General features: G+C 41.8%; 1 protein-coding gene across 1 annotated transcript in view; it reads right to left on the minus strand.

The window, feature by feature from the left end:
* Window positions 1-20,858, minus strand: part of LOC104497611 (BRCA1-associated RING domain protein 1-like) — a gene marked incomplete at both ends in the record, with an annotated part of 32,944 nt that extends 12,086 nt beyond the window's left edge. Inside the window, 4 exons of the mRNA XM_010140883.1 lie at window positions 8,565-9,565; window positions 17,073-17,218; window positions 20,676-20,732; window positions 20,823-20,858. Of these exons, the coding sequence (XP_010139185.1) occupies window positions 8,565-9,565; window positions 17,073-17,218; window positions 20,676-20,732; window positions 20,823-20,858 (1,240 nt within the window). The remainder of the gene's footprint in view (window positions 1-8,564; window positions 9,566-17,072; window positions 17,219-20,675; window positions 20,733-20,822) is intronic.
* Window positions 20,859-20,934: the final 76 nt, after the last annotated feature.

Consider the following 20,934-nt stretch of genomic DNA (forward strand, 5'->3'; position numbering starts at 1 on the left):
CTCATAGTGAATCTCGCTGACACTTTCTCTGGCAGTTATTCTACTAATATAGTTTTAGTTTGTGTTTTGGACAAGTACTATACTCAGTTTTTACTATAAGCAAGGAAATATATGTGGGAAAGGGTGGAAATGGATGCAGAGATTATGGGAAGAGGAAAGAGGCCAAGTAGAAACCAGGTGAAGGAAGCATCTGAAGAATTTGTGAGTCTAAGGTTTTGGCGCTATTAAAAGGCAAGTATAAAGAGAGACGGCTGGTGCTAAGATCGGAGCATATACAGATGCAGCTATAAAGAAGCAATGAGAGGCCTCCTGCAGAAGCTGAGGCAAGGAAATCTCTGTAGTGAAGATTGTCTTAAAAGCAGGTGGGAACAGCAACCCAAACAGGCTAAAACCAGACTCTGTCCCCCGTTTCCTTTCGCAGCACTGTCCATACCCCAGCATGTTGGTACTTAAACCTCGCTTTGTGCCATGCTGCCAGTTCCTGCTTCTGGCATTTGTTACTCCCCAGCAGCAATTGCAAAGGTCTGCCCTGCTGGCAGAGGTACCATCTCTCAGGCCAAAGCAATGACTTACCCGTACTGTTACAGATTACAAGCAGTGATGCACCATGGCTCAGCTGATGGGTCACAGGGAAGGAGGAGATTGACAAATGTCATCTAACAACCAAAACTACCTAAATAATGCAAGCTTTTCAAAGGCTAAACTAGCGAAGCAGACCTCAAGTTTCTCAAGGCTTGCCACCAATGCTTGAATTCTTTTTATTTTAGGTTTGGGGGGGGTTGTTTGGGTGGGGTTTTGGCTTGATTTCTAGGATCCAACCCAACCAAGCATTTCAAGACAACCACTAACACTTTCCCTAGACCAGGTTATTGTGATCCCTAATGAAGAGACTAATGTATTAGCTGGTATCTAGCTCTTGTCCTTGTCCAAACTTGCAATATATAAATATTTGGACAAGAGAGTGGTGGGAGAGAGAAGCTTAATCCCTGATATACAGAAAGTTCTGTGCCCTTAAGTAGTGGCAACATCTAACTATTGCTTCATAGTGTACCTTAGAAAAAGTGGGAAAATATTAAATAAGGCTTTAAATATCACCAAAAATAAACTTGATCCTTTTTTTTTTGTTGGTATCAAGAACACTTTGGGAAAACAAAATAGCTTTAAGATTTACTCTTTAGTTAGAGAAAATATTAAGACAGACTCTGCTCAGCAGAAATAAATGCAATAAGCAACAACTGGAAACTCAAAATTCATCCCAAAAACACTGAGAATCACTAGCTTTACAACAGACAAGCAATTAACACATCAGAGAGAAATCTCATGTGTTATATTCACAACCTAGCTGTCCCAGCAAAATGTTACCTTTCAAAGCAATTAAAGAACGCGCTGCTGTTAGAACACTTTATGGTTGCAAGGTAATAGACAGCACTCAGCATTAGATCTTTTTCTGCAGAGAGAAGATACAATTATCTATAACAAGTGAGATCTGAGCTTATCATTTAAAGTTAAGTTTGCAAACATGTACGGCAAGGGTTTGACATTTCAAGAGTACTCCTTTAGAGCAGTAAGCATAGCTAATAATTTGTGTGGGCATTAGGGAGTATCACAGCTCTTCAGAACAGTTATGTGAGTGTTGGTTTGTAAAACATTGCTGCAGTTTTATCAGTGTTGCTGGTGTGGACACCAGTTCTGTCAACATCCACAGCATGAAATCCAGGTCTAAATCAGAATTAGGAAATTGGTGGTTTGCTGTTTGCAGAAGAAAAATATCAACATCACTTCAGCTGTAAATGGAACCCTCTCCCTGCAAGCAGCACCTAGCAGTGAGAGTGACAGAAAGGAGGGGAAACTGTCATGCCAGTGTACTGTGCAATGACTAGATGGGTGCTGTCAATCAGGGTTACAAGAGATGTTAACAGAGTTGTTCACAGCTGGCAGAAAGTGCCTTTCGTCCCCTCAGAAGCACTTCAGTCAGTTACTATATTGTGACTATTTAGTTAAAAAAAACAAACAGGGAAGACAAAATTTCAAGCAGCAGATGCTTAGCAGACATGTGCTAGGGTCCTTCCTGCAAAGAGCGCTACTATTATCTGATAGCGATCCAAGAGTAAGAAAAGGGCAGGTAACACACTGAATCAGAGCTGATGCAATTACTCACACAATAAACATTTTGCTCAACTCTAACCAGGAAAGAGCGAGGACAAGCCCCAACCACAAACATCTATCTACCATACATCTTTCTTCCACAAGTAAGAAAGCAGAAGAGGCTACACCTGTCTGCATGGAGCTACACATTCAAACATGCTCCATAAGACTGCGCTTTGACTAATACAGAAACAGACTTTTAGCCCCTTGAGTTTACTTGATCAAGCAATGCCAGCATAAAATCACCAGTCCCACACACGGAGTCATACCCATACCAGATGATACCAGAGGGGCCCTCACAGCTTGTCTCAGCAGTCTGTAGCAACAGCAGTGGAAACGTAACTGGAGATACTACTTATTCAGAAACAGAGAACAGCAACAACACCAGGTAGAAAAATGCTAACATTAATGATTCACAGAGAAGTGCTTCTTGGTAAATATCATTATCGATGAAGCATTACAACCAGCTTCTGAAGAGGCAGAAGACAGTGCAAAATGTAAAATTATCCATTTGAAAGAAGCAAAGAAAAGGATGTTTTAAGCTCAAATAAAAGCTTACATATAGTGACAACACAATAATGCAATGGGCTTGCTCTTCCTCTGGTGCAGCTTAAGGGAGCTCTGGAAACCACAGAAGCAAGAAAGGCATTGGGGCCATCTGTTGGCAGATCTAGCAGACAGCATCAGCTTACATGGAGAAGAGTATTTATACAGCTTTATGTCACTTCCTTCCCAATGAGAATTAAGTTCCTGCAGATGCAGAGAGCACAAGCCCAGAAGACCACCATCACTTGGCTTTGACGAGGTTTTCTGGTTTGGCTTTTTTCAAGTCAGTTGTGTGGTGATTTTAACACAGACAGATGGTTAAGAACAGCAAGTGTCCTTTCGGCCCTGTTTTATAGGTGGTGTTTTTTCCATTTTATCCTTTACTATTTCCATTAACCAGACATTTTCCACCCAGAAGTTACATTTAAATTAATGAAAACTACCAGTTCAAAATAGAGAGATCCAAAAAAATTAGGAAAGTACGTGAAGATGAAGCCAAAACCCTGCACCACTTCAACCAAACACTTCTCACTGTATTTGCAAAGATATCCAAGTGACTTCAATCTTTAGGTCAAATGAATGAACAAAGAACCCCTTTCAGACTCAAATATGTTTGCTTGTTTAAGTTACAGCAGGAGGAAAGAAAACTAAGTGGTCAAAGAGTGTTTATGGTAATTATGAATGCTCCAACCAACTCTTTCTAGGAACCAGCAAGTTTCTTGCCTCAAGTTTCTCCAAATTAAATCCCTACCCCGCAGACCATTTATTAACTAACAAGCATACAAGTAGCTATGCTTAACCTTTAACAAAAGGAAAACGTTCAAGTTTGCCCCACCTCAGAAACAAGAGGAGTAACATCCAAGCATTATTGAAAAAGAAAGGGCAATTTGTTTCTAAGCTTTCAAATCAGCACTTGGGAAGATGGATTGCTCTGACTCATGGCAAATTTTCATATTCTCAAGTTCTGCATTTGAAACCATTACACTGCTTCATTCTTGTCTTAAGCCACCTGCTGGATACTACCCATAATGAGGAGGCTAATTACCATTCCTGTACCACTTGGCTTTAACATTACAGAGCCAACATCGAAATACAACTTCAAAGAAGTCCCAGGTGCTACACGTGCATCTGAGTCATCCTCATTTCTGTCACTTCTCCAAAGAAATCTAAGTCACCTGCCACACAAAATCACGAGGTCAGGACAAAAAGACTGTGGACCAACAGACACATCCATTCATTGTGCAGCGGCTGGCAGGAAGGCTGCTGTCCATCCCCTGTCTTTTGCTCAGGGGAGGCTGGGAGTGCCTGACTGCACAGCGGCACAACTCCCCTCTTATACATAAAGGCTCAAGAAGAAAGGCAGGAGGGGAGCCGGTCCTCTCGGGTACGTGTGTGACCCAACACCCACCTGGCATCAAAAGTGAAGAGCAGCACAGCTGATGAGATTAGGCACCTGAAAAAGGATCTACAAGGTATTCTGATGTCGGCCATCCCATGCTCACAAAACCACAAAATCTTCTTTCACTCTCCTTCCTCGTGTGTCATTAGCTGGTAACAAAGCAATAATAAGGACAAACTGTCTCACAGGCTCGGAAGGAGTTATCCGTAGTTATTACAGTGTTAAGCATAATGAATATGAGAAGTCCAGCACAGCAGGCTAGTCATGGCTGAAGCCTTGATAAAGGCCCTCCTGGTCAACTGTCAAAACTAAAAAGTCCTGGAACAGGAGGGTAACCAAAACCGGTCCCAATGCTCCCTCTTTCTTTAAGGCTAAATAGATGCTCTGCATAGATGCAATTTCTTTTTTCCTCAGAATAGAGACAACTCTCTAACTGCTTCTACCTTGAAATATAAAAATCAAAACTCTCCTGCAGCCACCTCCCATCCACTCCTTTGTAACAGCATGGCTGTTGCCGGGGTCCTCTGTTGCCCTCTTGCACTGCGGTTTGCTATTCCTCTGCCTGGAACCCATAGCAGCAGCTGCTCCACAATGGGAAATGAGCCATCATCTCCCTTGCCAATCCAGAAGAAACACAGGCACAAGCAAGACCTGAAGTACTGTACCACAAAACTACACTTTTTTCTCTCTCCATAGCAGATTTAAGCATCCGTACTAACTAGCAGTGTGCTGCATTGTTAATTGCCAGGTAAGAGCGAGTCCTGTGATCAACTTGTTATTTTACAGTAAAAAAAAATGCCTTTGTGGAAGGGCTGTTGACTGGGCAATTTCCCACCAGTTTAGAATATTAAGAGTGCAACAGTCACATTTTGTATTTTAACCAAATGGAAGTTTTACCTCTAATGACTATGGAGGAAGATAAATACGACTGTTGTTTGTTGTGGGAAGAGCCACATTAATTTTCATTTGTTAGTTTAACTCAACATTAAATTCATCCACACTAGAACCTTTCCTGAGAACCATTTTGATGTTAAGTTAATAACTAGTAGTAGTAAATGGGGACAATCCCTCAGAATCATTTGAAACAGCACAATACACTTAATTTTAATGCCTGATAATGTTGTTTATTCTCTCTTAAATAAGAAAAAAGGGGAGAACTCAATTAGCTTTAATTAAATTCAGGGTAACAGCTAATGAAAATAATACAGATTTCTTTTTATAATTAATGAAGTCCCAGGGAATTAGAGTTTATTTCACTTTGTGAGGAGGGTGGCAGCTACAATTCTTTCCCATTACACACATGGAAAAACATTACTGGCTGTGGAACAAACAAGAAAAAAAAAATCCCCTATAAAACAGTCCTGAAAGAGATATACTTCTTCCAGAAGCAGAAAAAAATGACAGGGCTATTTAAAAAAACAGTGAGAATATACATACTGTATAAAGCCTAGTATTTTCAAGACCAGCTTCTTTGAGAAAACACATTTATCGGTTCCATCGCAACTCAGAAGAGTGATCTAGAAACATACCAGTTATATGAAAGATACTAGGATAAAAAAAAAAGTTTAAAAATGTTTTCTTGCAATTGCCACACATCCCAGGCAGATTCCTGGCAATTAATCACTTCTTCACAAAGGAAGGTGTTGCCAAACCCCATGATCAATAGTTCTTTAGAAAGACCTAGTCCTTATGTCTTGCTGGCTTGAGCAACTTAGTCTTAATCCACTTTGACATGGACTAGTAGCTGTGCCTACATTTACTGGGATGCAGCAACTTCAGGAATGCTTTATGATTAAGCTACGATTAATCATGATTAAGCTATGTAACAAGAACAAAGAACGCCACAGGTGAGATAAGCTGGATAATCTGCTTCTACAGACGAGGATCTGAGGTTCAGAGACAGTAGAAAAACTTTCCCAGAGTTGCATCAGAAGTTCTGTAGCTGGAAACGTAGTTACATGCAAGTAAACCAAGACCATCACCAGAAGACCATTTTCCGTGCCTTATCTTCCTGGTACGCTGCACTGGTGAGGCCACACCTTGAGTACTGTGTCCAGCTTTGGCCCCTCACTACAAGAAGGACATTGAGGTGCTGGGGCAGGTCCAGTGAAGGGCAACAAAACTAGTGAAGGGTTTAGAGACTTACAAGGAGCGGCTGAGGGAGCTGCGGGTGTTCAGCGTGGAGAGATGGAGGCTCAGGGGAGACCTTATTGATCTCTAGAACTACTGAAAGGAGGTTGTAGTGAGGTGGGGGTCGGTCTCTTCTCCCATGTTACAAATGACGGGATGAGAGGGAATGGCCTTAAGTTGCGTCAGGGGAAATTTAGGTTGGATATTGAGAAAAATTTATTTCCACAGCGGGTCATTAAGTAATGGAACAGGCTGCCTAGGGAGGTGGTGGAGTCCCCATCCCTGGAGGTGTTTAAAAGCCGTGTGGATGTGGAGGTGAGGGACATGGTTTAGGGACCCTGGCAGTCCAGGGTGAGTGGTTGGACTTGATGATCCTAAAGGTCTCTTCCAGATGATTTTGTGTGATTCTGTGTGTGATTTTAACTCAATTTAAAAGAGTAGTAACTTGGGGATGACCCCGAAGCCCTACCTAGTTAAACAAACCTTTACTGTTGAGCACCTCAAGGCAAATGGAATTGACAGATTAAAAGCACAACAGAACTAACAAGGAACAAAAGTAACTTATCAGTTTAGATCAATAACAGGTTTAATAATAGTAAGTTACAAATTGTTGAAAGATGACACAAAAATGAATCCACAGCAGGACTCAAAAAAGCATTCCTGTGTCTGCCCATCCCATGGCCTACACGATGAGCTTTCAGCCTGCTGAAGTAGCCTCATCCCTTTCTCAGAGAGCGCTGCACCAACACCAACAAGCAGCACCAGCCACGCCACTGAACTGGGATAATCAGAATTTGTTTATTCTTCTTGCCTATAGCATGAACTGTTTAATTTTGACTCATTTATCTCCAGACTGATTCGCAATGAAAAACACCCTTATCGGCATGTCTCTTAATCTAAGTCTCACAATAAGCACTGGAGATGTTCTGTTCTCTTAAGTCCTTGTGTCCCAAAGAAGCATCACACATATTGCTGGAAACCCTACCTGTGTGGAAACTTGTCAAGGAAGAACAATTATTTAGAACCAGGCGGTCATGACGGTATTCCTTACAAATTCCCAGAATATCATGGAAGGATTATTAAAGAATGGTTCACAAATTAAGAGGAATATACAGGCCTTATGATGAGAGGTAACAAGAGATCTATCCTTTAAAGCTCTTGAGTCCGCTGAGGACAATGTTTCATTTTCTCTGCCCTGATTACATATTAATGACATCAAGCAAGATATCTGAACTCAGCTCAACTGCTGCTTCCATTTAAAAAGGTCTCATGAAGCAGGAGTGGCTTATTAGAATGCCTTTGAAAGAGGACATGGTTCCTCATCCAGAACAGCCTTTGTCTCAACAAACAGAAGTCCTGTATGAATGTCAGGGTGCTAACAGGTAAGTCAATTGCACCAGTACAGGCAGTTTATTAAACACGCCATATTTCCATATTATGATTTAGCATGAAGCACATTTAAATTGCCAGACTACACACTCCTTGAGATGACCTCTCAGAAGAGAGTTGCCATGTCGGCGTATCTTAAGAGTTTGATTGGAGGCATTCAACTCACCCTGCCTGCCCACACCTTTTACACAGCACTAGGGACAGTCAGCCCTTGCAAACAGCAAAGCCATGAATTTCTACCACAGCAGGAACTGGCTAAAATAACAACAGCAAAACGAGTGACAGCTGTCATGCCAAGGCTAACACTGAACCTACATAACAGTCAAGTCTACTGAGAACATCCCAACTCTCTCCTAATTCTTCTTCTCCACTACACATGGGGACAGCATGCTCAGAGCATACGGCTCAGCATGGGAATCCCAGGGTGCAGCATTTCATGTTTCTTGTGCCAACACGTGCATCAGATGGAGGATCTCAAAGATTATGAAATAGTTCACCTCCATTAAAGCTGCATAGGGTTATCTTCATGTAGATAATTCAGATCTTGTCCTGGCTGAATTACCAGGTCAAGTTAAACGGATGGAGATCACTTGGCGAGATCTGAAACACTTCGCTGAACTCCTTATGACAAATCACAGAGACAGCTTTCTGTAACATAAGGCCAAAACATCTGACTGCCTATCATTTCCTTGAACTCATAGATATAAGTGACACTGTAGTACATTGAGTTTCTCAAGTATAACCATCTTTTATCATTCCAATAGTTATTTCATTATTAAATTAGAGAATCAGGCTGGAAACTCCCCAGTAATCCTAGAAGAAAGAGACAAGGTGAGATTCCACCCCCTAGCCAGAAATAGGATGTACTGAAATAACCAGTTTCCAGGATATTTTTCATGCAACATTGTCTCTTTAAACCTCTGTTTAAAGGTGAACTACAAGATGATGGTCCTACCTTGATGGAAGCAACATGGAGCAAAGTCTCTCCTTTGTAGTTTCTTCTGGATACTGTGTTACCACCAGGAGACTTCAACACAGAAGGACTGTGTGGTATTCCTGCTTGATTACAAGTCTTAGAAATAGATGGGGTAGAGGGAGGATTTGAAAGTAAAGGACTATTTATTGCCTGAAAGGCTGCAGAGCTTCTTGTCTTCATTACAGTATCGGTCAGTTTTGATATAGAGGAAGAAATCTGAACCGGTGTCTGGTGTTCAGTCACTGGGGAGTTGGGGCAACCCTGAGGTACCTCCTCTAAGCAATCTGCCTGCCTGCCTGACTTCCCTGTACCGCTCGTCTCAGTTCTTCTGGGTCTTTTAGATTGTGAAGTACCTGGAAGTCTGGATTGCTCCCTTCCACGTTTTAAAGGTGTGGATTCATTTTCTATTGACAGCAATGTCTCTGCAGCACATGTTTTTTCCTTGCTGACTTGTGCAGAACATACAACCTCACTGTTCTCTTTCTTCTCTGAGGATTTTACCTGCGGCAGTGTCTCCACATTTGCTGTATTTTTGTTGGAGTCAGCTTCCTTTACAGAATCCTGCTGCAGTGTCTCTTCAGGGCTATTTGGTTCTGGAGTGCACAGGACTACTGGTTGAATGCAGATGGTCACACACTTCTGCTTGCGAGTCTTCTTCTCACCTCTTTCTTTCTGCTCAGGCTTCTCTAAGCCCCACACTTTGTTAATGGCTGCTAGTCTTTTCTTCTTCATCTTCTTACTCTGTGTCTGTGCTGGCTTTTTTGCTGGCTTGGAGGGCTCTTCATGAGGAGGGGAAGGAAAGAAGTCATAAACTGAAGATGTGTCTTGACAAAGGTCATTGCTTTTAGTCTCACGCTGACTCTTGTTCAGGACACATCGAATCTTCCTACTTCTTGGGCTGAACCACATCTTTATCTGTTCCTTCTTACTCTTTTTTCCAAAGTCAGAGCCAGTTGGTGTGGACTTATCTTCTGTTGAATCTAAGTGCAGCAGGGAAGAGGAAAAATAATTTATAGATTATTCTTTGGTAGAACATCACAAAGAAAAACCATCAGAATAACAGCTGTAGTAACTGATGAAGTGTTACTAAATACAACCTACGAGTGCCATCTTTCCTTCTGAAGAACACATATAATGGCTTTAAAATGACTGGGAAGGTCACACACCACTCTGGAGTTCAGGGATCCCAGTGCAGCTAATGCTATCCACTAGGCAAGCGAGGACCCTGGTGGAGAAATGTCTTCAGTAGTCTGGGTTGGCACCACAGCAAGCGTACAGAACATTTCTGACCAGATTACAGAGAGAAGCTGGTTCCCCCCCTCACTGAAGTTCTCTTGGAAATAGGTCTGTGCATACACAAAAAAGCACTGAAACAATTTTCCAAAAAGATATTACAGTTCATGTGGAAGAGTATTTGCAAGCAAGCAAAAATAACACCCTTATAAGACTGCTGAACATTCCTGAGAAATTTTGACTGATTCCACAGAAACAGCAGATGAATCAGAAATATATAGAAAATCTGTAAGTAATTGTGTCCTGTCATTTGCTCCTTTACCCCTTGGTAGTAAATAATTCCAAGGAAGCTAAATATTTTGATGATCTCAAACATTTCTTTAAAAATATGCAGTGGAGCAATTTTGTAAGTCACACCGTACAGCATATCACAAATCAATAACCAAGATGACGGAGGAATATTCTGTATCCCCAGTGCATGAAATAGCTGTTGAGAACGAGGGCTATAAATAGTGTCCTCATTGGCTCAAGAATAAATTAAGGAGCATAAAGTGACCTCTAAGTTAGACAGTAATTTAATTTTGCAACAACTCTTTCAGTGCAAAAGATCTACAATTTTTTTTTTTTTTTCAGATTCCTTTTTGGAAGCCTAAGTTATTTTAGGTTACTTGACAAGCCCTCCAGTGTAAATGCACAACTCATGCTTTCTGTTGGCTCCAACCTCAGGGACTTCCATCAACAGAAGTTTTGGTGATTTATAGCAATCAATCACAAAACCGATATTAATTTTGCCTAGTGAGGTAAGAGTATTTTTAAACAGAACTAAGACCAAGGTTAGTGTTGGGTTTTTTAAACATTCTTAAAATAAACTATACAAAGTCTTGATTATTAAAAGTGACAGCCACTCAGTGAAACAACATACTACTTTCACTGCAGCGCATTAACTTTCTACAGATAATTTGTCTTCTACACATCTTCTCTTCCATTTTTGGTGTAGTAACTATAGCCACAGCAAGCTGTGATAAACTCAGACAGCAGACAAACTAGTTGCAATCCCTTAGCTACCAGAAGAACAAGTCTGAAATCTCATTTAATACAGAACTGCGCAGCTAGTATTTCAACACCAAAAGAGGCATTTGCTGTTTTCTTAAATTAAATGCTGTTTTCCTCCATCTTCATTTAAATTACCCTACTTACCCCTTGAATTAAAATACGACAGCTATGAGGGGATTTAGCTAGAGGAATATGAAGGGCATCAGACCAACAGCATCTTTAAGAACACAGCCTGAGGCTAGCTAATCACTCATTTAGGTATCTAAAGACAATCATCAAGCACAGAGTAGCAGCTATTTGGTTTTCCTGGAGGCCTGGGCTTGATGCAAACAGGGAAAAAAGCACCAAAATTGAGACTGAAATCTCATAACTAGCTAGCCTTTAGGAATGTATCATATCCAATTTCATTCTGGCAATAGCATCTAAAAGAAAGAACAAACCCGACTGCAAACAGATGCGAAATAGGAAATGCAGTTACTGTTTACTTGCTTTGCCTTCGCTGTTGACACAGCTAGCAGAATTCCTTCTAAAATATTTACCTTGCTAGAACTATCGGTCATCTCCAAGTAAAGAGCAAGAAAAAAATCAGCCTGCAAAAGTAACTCGAGCAACAATTTTGTGATGGCCAGAATTCTTTTTGATGTGTGTATAGCACAGGAAGACTTTAAAGTCTGAGCGACAAACCCAATCCAAGGCACTGTTGTTCAGAAGTGCGATCCCAAGCAGTGTAACACCAGTAAGTGCATACACTGGAAGCTATGTATATACCACTTCTGGCAGCAAGAGAGCTTGTGAAAAATCAGCCATGAGGGTTCTTAACCCGACCTGTTCACTACTGGTTGCTCAGAAAGGAGTTACTAGTCAGGTTGTTAAAAACCTGCTGAAAACACAGCACATAAAATAATCTTGGGAAAGTATTTATCTCGTGTGCAACTACTTCAGGTTAAAGAGTATGTTGCATGTTTTAGAACAGGGAGGCACTCACGGAAGGCGAGTAAAAGGCTACGTATACTGCGACAGAGATCCATCCACGCACACCCAGGGCCTCCCCACAGCCTGCTGGGGAAGAAACAGCAATTTCTGCCATGTCTGTTCTCTCTCAGCCATTCCTCAGTAACTCCATCCTCTGGAATACTCTCTAGCTCACACCAGCTCTACCTGAACAGCTCTGTGTAGTATCTGCAAAAAACGTTATTCTTGGATTCTATTGCCCCTTTCCTCCATTTCCAAAGTGTACAACGTAGGGAGTAGAAATAAGGACAAATGGGCAATCTACCCTCCCTGAAAATCTAATTCTTTGATGGACCCAGAGCTGTGAGAGAGAGAGAGAGAGAGAGAGAGAAGAAACACAGTGCTAAAAGCTGAAAGGAAGGTCTTATGGTTTAATATGTAAATGTTAATTTATATAAAGAGGGTATTATCTGGTAGCTAAGTGCATTCAGTTAAACTACCTTCAGAGAAAATTGCTCATATTAAAATCGATCCAAAGAAATTCTTTGCTGTCTCCAAGTTGGAAGCCAGACCTTGTGTCTCAACAGGAATGAAAAAATTACTCTATATGGTGAAGATTTAATTGTCTTTTTAATAGGTAAGTATCCTCCCAAAATTTTTAGAGAGGCACCAAGACAAGGTGAATCAGTAAAGCGTGCCTTACTAAATCCAGATTTAAAGCATTTGCAGTAGTGTAAAGACTATCCACAATAACAGCATTAGAATCAGCCTATAATAAAAGCAGTAAATTTACTCTCCATTACCTATTAAAAGTAACATTCATATAGCCAGTATATTAACTGAATTCTTTCTCAATTAGACTTATTTGCACATAATAAGCACAGGTTTCTTAGTGCTGACATTTAATAGAGTTGAATTTCTTAGAAGGGTTGAAAACAGACAAAAATATTAGGAGACATGCAGTGCCTCGCAACTAGGAAGCTACATCTCCACATTCTGCTGTAGTGCAGTAAGAGGCTAGAGCAGGAAAAAAGGAGCAATTAGAAAATGTGGTTCAGCTATCATTAATCTGCATCAAAGGAATATAATGATGCACATTGTGTGTCTTTCAAATTATTCTCTATTATGGGTTTCAGAACAGAAGTTAAGAAATCTCTTTGACAAACTAGTCCCTTATTAAAAATCAAAGGGAAGTGCTTTGGTACCATCTGTGCAACATTAGTCCCTTCACTGAAGAATGATTATTTTGCAAGTTAAGTATTCAACACGGGGGAAAAAGGAAGAAATTCCAGCTATTCAACAACTCACCTTTAGCTATTACAAAAAATGTCAGTGTACGTGAAATGCTATGTAGTCTGTTACAACTGGAGTTCTACATCCTTCCCTCCACATTAGTAAACGCGAAACTGAATTATGATGCCATAAAGGCTAGAAGTTAATCTCTCCTACTGTCCACAAGCATCAGTGTAGGCTTAGGAAGCTTTGACCAACACCTGCTCTGTAAAAGAAGGGAGGAGGAAGGCTTTGTGCTTGACTGGGTGAGAGTGAGACAGATTACTTTACAAAGAATAAGGTAAAATGATCTATAGATGGTTGTTGTGAAAATTTGCACCACTCTTTAAAGAACATCACACAAAAATCTGCTGAAGTGTTTAGAAATTCACTCTCAAAATCATTACTGTCTTCATCTCTAGTCGGAAGTTGAAGATCAGCTTTCTCCATCTCTAGGATACTACACACACTGTGTCCACCATTCAGCAAGTTCTGACTAATTACCCACCTATACAGCCTATCATCCCACCAACTCCAATTCTTAAGACATCTTTGACTCTGCAACATTAGAGCTAAAGATTTTGAGGTGCAGACATCCCACCTGCGAAGCCCACCAGCCAGCTTCCCATTACGCTCGTACCAGTACACCACGGGGCAGTGAGAAGGTCAGAACGCTCGCCTCATCTTGCCATAAACTAGCAATACAACCTCTCTAACAAGCAAATCCATTGTGAGAGTCAGCATTTGCTATGCAGAGTTTACATTTTCTAGCCAGTTTCAGAACAGTTGGTTGCCAATTCCGCTTCAGTCACACCAGTACTATTCTGCAGTATCATTTGCTGTGCTTCCCTTTGATTTACAAGGGAAGTATGAGCTGTTTTGTGCAGCCTTTCCTGAATTACTTGCTGCCGCTTCTTAGAACGCATGTGCTGTTTGGCAAAAAGTGATTCTTATCCCACTGGAGCACAAAGCGAGATCCCTCTCCTATTTCTGCCATGGAACCTCAGGGTAGAGGGATTTTTATATTTGAAATATTCAGCTTCTGAGCTCAACCCTATCCTTTTCGGTCACAGTAGTTCTGTGGATTTTTAAAGACAACACACAACTTGATGTGTTCTCTACATCTGTTGTAGATTTAAAAATGGGTAGGACAACACATTTGCATTCAAAACTTCAGTGTCAAAAAGAATCTCAAACAGAAGCCTTGGGACTAGCCACAGTTGTCTCAAAACAAGCAATATAAAACAAATGTGTAAGAAGGATATAAAACAAATGTGTAAGAGGGATATAAAACAAATGTCTGCAAATACTCTTTTTTTTTTTTTTCAACTGCTTCTCTTCCTTTCCACCACAGAAAGATTGATTTTTCTTTCTTCTGGTCTGTTTCCTTTACTGGAACATAAAATACAATTTCTGACCTTTTAACAAAAAAGAAAAGAAAATATTGTTGACAGGAATGTGGCAGAAGTATAGTGCTGTAGGAACATGAAAGCCTCCTTAACAAGAGAAGTCCAGGTTCTCCAAACTCAAACATACTTCATATCGTATACATTAAGTTCAAGACCTTAATCTACGGGAGGTGACAGATTTGCCAGAGATGAGTGACAAAACATCCTACAGGATTTTTTTCTCAAAAAGTCTAAAGCTACAGCATCCTGCTATTTCCCACTGCACACCACATAATTGGCTGTTGTTAGAGGCACACTCATTTACCTCTGTATCCAAACCATTCCTGACAGTGAACTCTCACCAACCCAGAGGTTTTTCCCTTGACCTCAGTGTGAAACAGGCAAAAGGCCATTAATCCTTAGTCCAGTGCAAAGACTACAAGCGATCGAAAGTCATCTCCCACATCAGTTCATAGCTTTAGCTCCAAATAAAACACTCTTGTAAACTTTCATTTTGTGTCTACTTTCAAGTCAGAAGGAGGAATGATATGACCCTCATTTTTTTCTGTGGTTTAGCCACACCATGCAAACTTTATTTTAGAAGAACTATGGGATTAAAGGTATTATTCAACTTCTAGTACAGTTAAATATCAAACCAATTTGAATCAGACAAGTATGAATCCTGGGTTCAGTTTTGTGAAGCATCTAGAGAGCAAGTCTTAGGAGCAGCTGAGGGACCTGGGGTTGTTCAGTGTGGAGAAAAGAAGGCTCAGGGGAGACCTGATTGCTCTTTACAACTACCTGAAAGGAGGCTGGAGAGAGATAAGGGTCAGTCTCTTCTCCCAAGGAACAAGAAACAGGATGAGAGGGAACGGCCTCAAGATGTGCCAGGGGAAGTTTAGGCTGGACATGAGGAAAGGTTTCCTTCCCCAAAAGGGTTGTGAAGCCCTGGAACAGGCTGTCCAGGTCAGTGGTGGAGTTCCCATCCCTGGAGGGATTTAAATGACATGCAGATGTGGTGCTGAGGAACATGGTTTAGTAGTGACCTGGCAGTGCTGGGTTAAAAGTTGGATTCTATGATCTTAGAGGTCTTTCCCAACCCAAACAATTCTGTGCTATCTCAGCTCCCTATCTCAGGCTGGCCAGTAGCCAGACCACCACTTTCCTCCCAGGTTCCCTGCGCCTCCTCTGATGCTGTCCCACTCCTGAAGACTCAACGATCTAAAAGGTCTTTCCCAACCAAAATGATTCTGTGATTCTATGATTTCAAATGCTTCTTTATTGCATCACACATAGCTCCTCTTAGAGATCCTCTTCCAATTATGTTTTTAAAGGCCTTCACATCTTAAAATGTTTCCGTTAAATTCTATTTAAACCATCATTTATATTTTCTATCCTCCAGAACATTCAATCACCATAGGACTTTATATCTGTATAAAATGTATTCCTTTACACTTGGACATAGGCTTCCAGCCTTCTCACTTAAATGCATTTTGATGTCAATAAGGAGCTACCCCATTAACGAGCACAAAGGTGCTGATGGAATTAGACTTAGAAAAAGAATCTTTAAACAAACATAATAGGAAGCAACGATGAAATAAGAATTACCTTTTCTGCATCTGACAGCTAAATAAATGTTTTTCAAACTCAGAGAGAAGCCTTTTATGTAATACCAAGTAAGGAGCTACCCCATTAACGAGCACAAAGGTGCTGATGGAATTAGACTTAGAAAAAGAATCTTTAATTTAAACAAACATAATAGGAAGCAACGATGAAATAAGAATTACCTTTTCTGCATCTGACAGCTAAATAAATGTTTTTCAAACTCAGAGAGAAGCCTTTTATGTAATACCAAACTTGCAAATACTTGCAGAAGAGACAGATTCACGTACGCTTATTTCACTTCATTTTTTCATGCTTATCAGTCTAAAATCAGCCTAAAATTTGATGAATTCCCAGAGTATATAATCTCTGCGATCTTCCAGCTCAGTCAGCAATGATAAAATTCCATTGTAGCAGACTAGCTGACTGTCAGGGACCAGAAAACATTTAAATGAGTTAAGACTTGCCTCCTTCCCCTTTTAGGCAAGGAGCACAGAAAATCTTTCATGTATGCAAACCCTAAACTGAAAATTACTGGGACAGCACGCACTTCTTGGTGCACAAATACACAAGAGGAAAGAAAATGTAGGTATTAATCCTCTACCAGGGGGCCCCTAAAGAAGTGTACACTGCAGAACATGACACATCTGTGCTCCCCTAAATGCACAGGATATGATAACTTGGGCCCCTGGTCTGTGCGACTAACAGCCATGTGACTTGGCAGCCTATGCCACTTTCGTCTAATTTTGGAAGACAGATACTAATGAATTATGGACTAACCCACTCATGCAAATTTCTTAGTAAAACAGATTCAAAGAACAAGCAATCCATACAGACAGCTCTCTTCAAATCAAATTTTCCAAACATGATTCAGAACAGCCTTTCAGAATCTTAAACAGGGCTGCGCTGCTCATTCTCCACAAAGCCCGTGAAATGAAGCGGAGCGGTCTGGATTTGATGGCTGTCAGAGACCCAGGATTGCTCTTACCTGAGGTGTCCACACCCAGGAGATGCCGCAGTTTGCTGCAAAGATGAATCATGTTATCTAGTTGCCGGTTTATCTGCGTATCTTGCACCCAGGCTGGCACGTGGCACACCGGGCATTCTGTGCCAACACAGTCACCCACACAGGACCTGAAAGTCAAATGTAAAACTCCATTATCCAGCCCTGGAGTGGCTATAAAACTTTCCACAGCCAGCTCAGCAAGAATCTCTTATTTTAGCATCAACAAGCCCCTATTGTAGAGCCCACGTGAGTTATTAACAAAGGCAGGAGAGGACACATTTATCACACCAAGCGACAAGCCACAATTAAGCAAGCCAAGTCCAGAGCCTCATCGGGACGCTGTCATGAAAGATGTGGTATCTTGTGACTCCCACAAACTTACAGGCTGATCCAAATTTTCAAGGGATGCTAAAGTTCCTTTGCTGTTCATCTCCAGATAACAGAAAGGCTCAAACAGTTAAAACTACACATTCTTTTACACCTGAGCTAAAGGTAGGGCTATTCTTCTCCAGCCCGCTGTTTTTAAACAAGTGACAGAAAGCCAACCCATTGTAAACTAAGATTTCCATTTCCTCCTACTTAAAATGTCCTTGATATCACAAAGTTTCACCTGTCTGAACACTTTTCTGTAAGAAGTCCTGAGAGGATCTGCAGGCATCCAGAGCATTCCATCACTTTTCTCTTTCAGTGTTTATGTCAGGAGCTGATTAAGACAGGGTAGGTAGGAAAACAGATTTACTTGATAAAGGTCATTTAACACTTGTAGCTTTTTAGTAATACTGCTCTCCCCATGAGACTATATGATCTTCTATTCATTTGATTAGTCCAGTGAGAGGACCTTATGATTTGCCATAGGAACTGCAACATTCAAGAGCCATTGTTGCTTCTCAACTCCAACCTATCCTATTAAATACAGGTTATAATTTCACATACCCAGGACTGAATTAATTTCAAAAGTCTCCATTACGTTCCCACCATTCAGCACATGCACAATTCTAGCCAAAGGTATAAAATGAAATGTGAGCAGATCGTGTCAGACATTGAGAGGAACAGAACGCAAGTAGTATCAAGGCCCTGCTACCTGGAGAGGAGAAAAAGGACCTTATGGTTGAGACACGCTACGATCAGCAGACTGAAGTACAATTCTTGGCTCTGACATACTCTAAATGACACTGAAAAATCTCTTGAAGCAAAAATAAGAACTGACTGGGTTTCGTTCCCTAGGAAAGCTGGCCTCAGGTCTCCCACGTCGGTAAAAGGTAGCGCAAAGGAAATGCAGACTGACTTTTATACCACGACATTTCATAATTACTTCTAGCTGTTGGGTTTTTATAGTTAATGGATAATGGCTGTAACTGACTTAGAGTTGGAGCAGACAAAACTGCAGAAACTGATGTTAATAAATATCACTGCCCATAATAAAACTCATGCCAAGGGAGAACCAGTTACATTATGTGTGACCTGGGGGCCTAAAAAAAAACCTGGAAAGAGACTTTTTATAAGGGCATGTAGTGACAGGACAAGAAGTAATGACTTTAAACTGAACGAGGGTAGATTTAGCTTAGATGGAAGGGAAAATTATTTACTGTGAGGCACTGGAACAGGCTGCCCAGAGAGGCTGTTGGATCTCCCATCTCTGGCAGTGTTCAGGCCAGGTTGGACGGGGCTTTGAGCAGCCTTGTCTAGTGGAAGGTGGCCCTGCCCATGGCAGGGGTTGGAACCAGATGGTCTTCAAGGTCCCTTCCAACCCAAACCATTCTCCTTCACAGGTATTTTATTAAATGTCCGTCTTTAGCAACGGATCAGAATCAGTTCATGTCAGAATTCTGCAGATTCAATCCATGCCCTAACAGATTTGCCTGTAAGCAAATTCATCTAAATTTCCTTAGGTTTATCTAAAAAAATAGCTGTTATCCAAGACTCCATCATCAAAGAACACATTAAATTGATGACTGAAAAGTCAGGCATGCAAAACAGAAAAGATGAGGTATAAAAATAACTTGGATAATAGCAAATAATCTCTTTTTATGGAGTAAGAAAGAGATGCCAATGAGTGCACAAGGCTCCTTTCTGATGTCTTGAAAAATTTTCTTAAAAAAAAAAAACCCAAAACCTTGAGCAAACAGTGGGCGCTTGAAATCTATCACCTGAGGTTATCCAAAATAAAACAGCAAGGCCTGAGACGCCCAGCAACTAAACAGTTATTTTTATTAGGCCACCCTTCAGCAACCTGTACTATATCCGAGGGAAAAAAAAACAGTTTGTAAGTTAGGTATGAACATATTTATAAAGAACCTGTACAAGCTTTCTGGGGGCTATTTTACAGAGTACTCTGTGGACAGGACAAATGGAACAAATAACAAAAGATTTGTTCCAGACAGCACAAACTTCTACAGCAATCAATGGCCAAAGCTGGGAACGAACCCAAATAGCCAGATGGCAATAAATCATCTGTGCATCTTTTAATACACCCATGCAGGGGTGAAGAGATGCTGAGGGCAACTGTCCTTAAAAAGCAAGAAAATACCCTGCTAGTATTTTACTCTTTAGCCCTTCAACACTTTAATCTCCCATTAGATGGGTGCGGCTGAGTGCAGGGAGTGAATACGCAGCCATGAGGGTGGGAGGGATTTCCTCTGCTTTTCCTGATGTCATGGCTACAGTATTTACAAGAGGCAAAGCTGATTATCTAGACTGGCTTACAGGCAGAGATTAGGAAATGTCCATCTTCTCCACCATAACAAGCACAGGATTTGAACAGACGGCTCACAACTGTGCTGTGCAGAGAAACTGCTTAAGATATATGACTGACCTTTTAACTCCCCGTGTTTGCATCTGCATGCTGTGAAGAGCAGTTACATACAGGACAGCCAGAAGGTTCCCAAATGAACCTTCCCAAATGAGGTTCTGGGCCACGAACACTTTGGTCTCTGCCCGTACTGACAATGCAGTGACTTGCCCAAAGACAGGACAAATCACTACCACCTCCTCAGAACCGTACTGTTAGCAGGATGCTTTTGACTTAACTCAGGGTTTTTTTAAACACTCAGGTTATCTGGCAGCCTCTAAGTAGAGGTACTCGTGCTATCCCAACACGTTCAGATGGACATCAGTTTCAGCGGCAGATCTGGAGGAGCAAAGCCATTTGCATAGCAGAAGGCCAAAGCAATGACAAGCAGCACTCAATCCTCACAAGCAGAGCAAAACCCTCTTGGAAACAGGAAGAATCCAGGCTGCTCTCTTTTGGTTTGTTTCAAAGGGAGGAAGGAGTTGGAGATGACACGAAAAAGTGGAAGTTGTTTCCGCCTCCTCCCCCACGACGAGTGGGCTCCCCCTTCCAGCACCCTGGGGGCTCCCTTTACGCCAGAACCAGCGCTCAGGAACTCGGCTTTCGCTCTGGCAAGCCAGACACCCGAGCAGCGAGCCGGGCCCACAGGGGAACGGCACCTCCGGCGTTCGTCGCCCACTCGGCCCCCCGGCCAGAACGCACCACCAGTGCCCGCCTCCCTCGGGCGCCAGCTCCTTCTCCAGAGCAGGGCAGCAAGAGGGCGGGGGCCTCGGGGCACCCTTCAAAACGCTACTTACAGGCAGAAGACGTGCTCGCACCGCCCCAGGGACACAGGCTCCCGCAGGACGCCGGCGCTGTGGGCAGAAGAAGGAGAAAAGCGGCAGTTTTAACACATGCGGCCCTAAGGGCACAGCGACAGGGGCGGCTCCGAGACGTGCTCGCACCGCCCCAGGGACACAGGCTCCCGCAGGACGCCGGCGCTGTGGGCAGAAGAAGGAGAAAAGCGGCAGTTTTAACACATGCGGCCCTAAGGGCACAGCGACAGGGGCGGCTCCG

Source organism: Buceros rhinoceros, unplaced genomic scaffold, assembly GCF_000710305.1.
Source record: "Buceros rhinoceros silvestris isolate BGI_N320 unplaced genomic scaffold, ASM71030v1 scaffold9220, whole genome shotgun sequence".
NCBI classification, from domain to species: Eukaryota; Metazoa; Chordata; class Aves; order Bucerotiformes; family Bucerotidae; genus Buceros; species Buceros rhinoceros.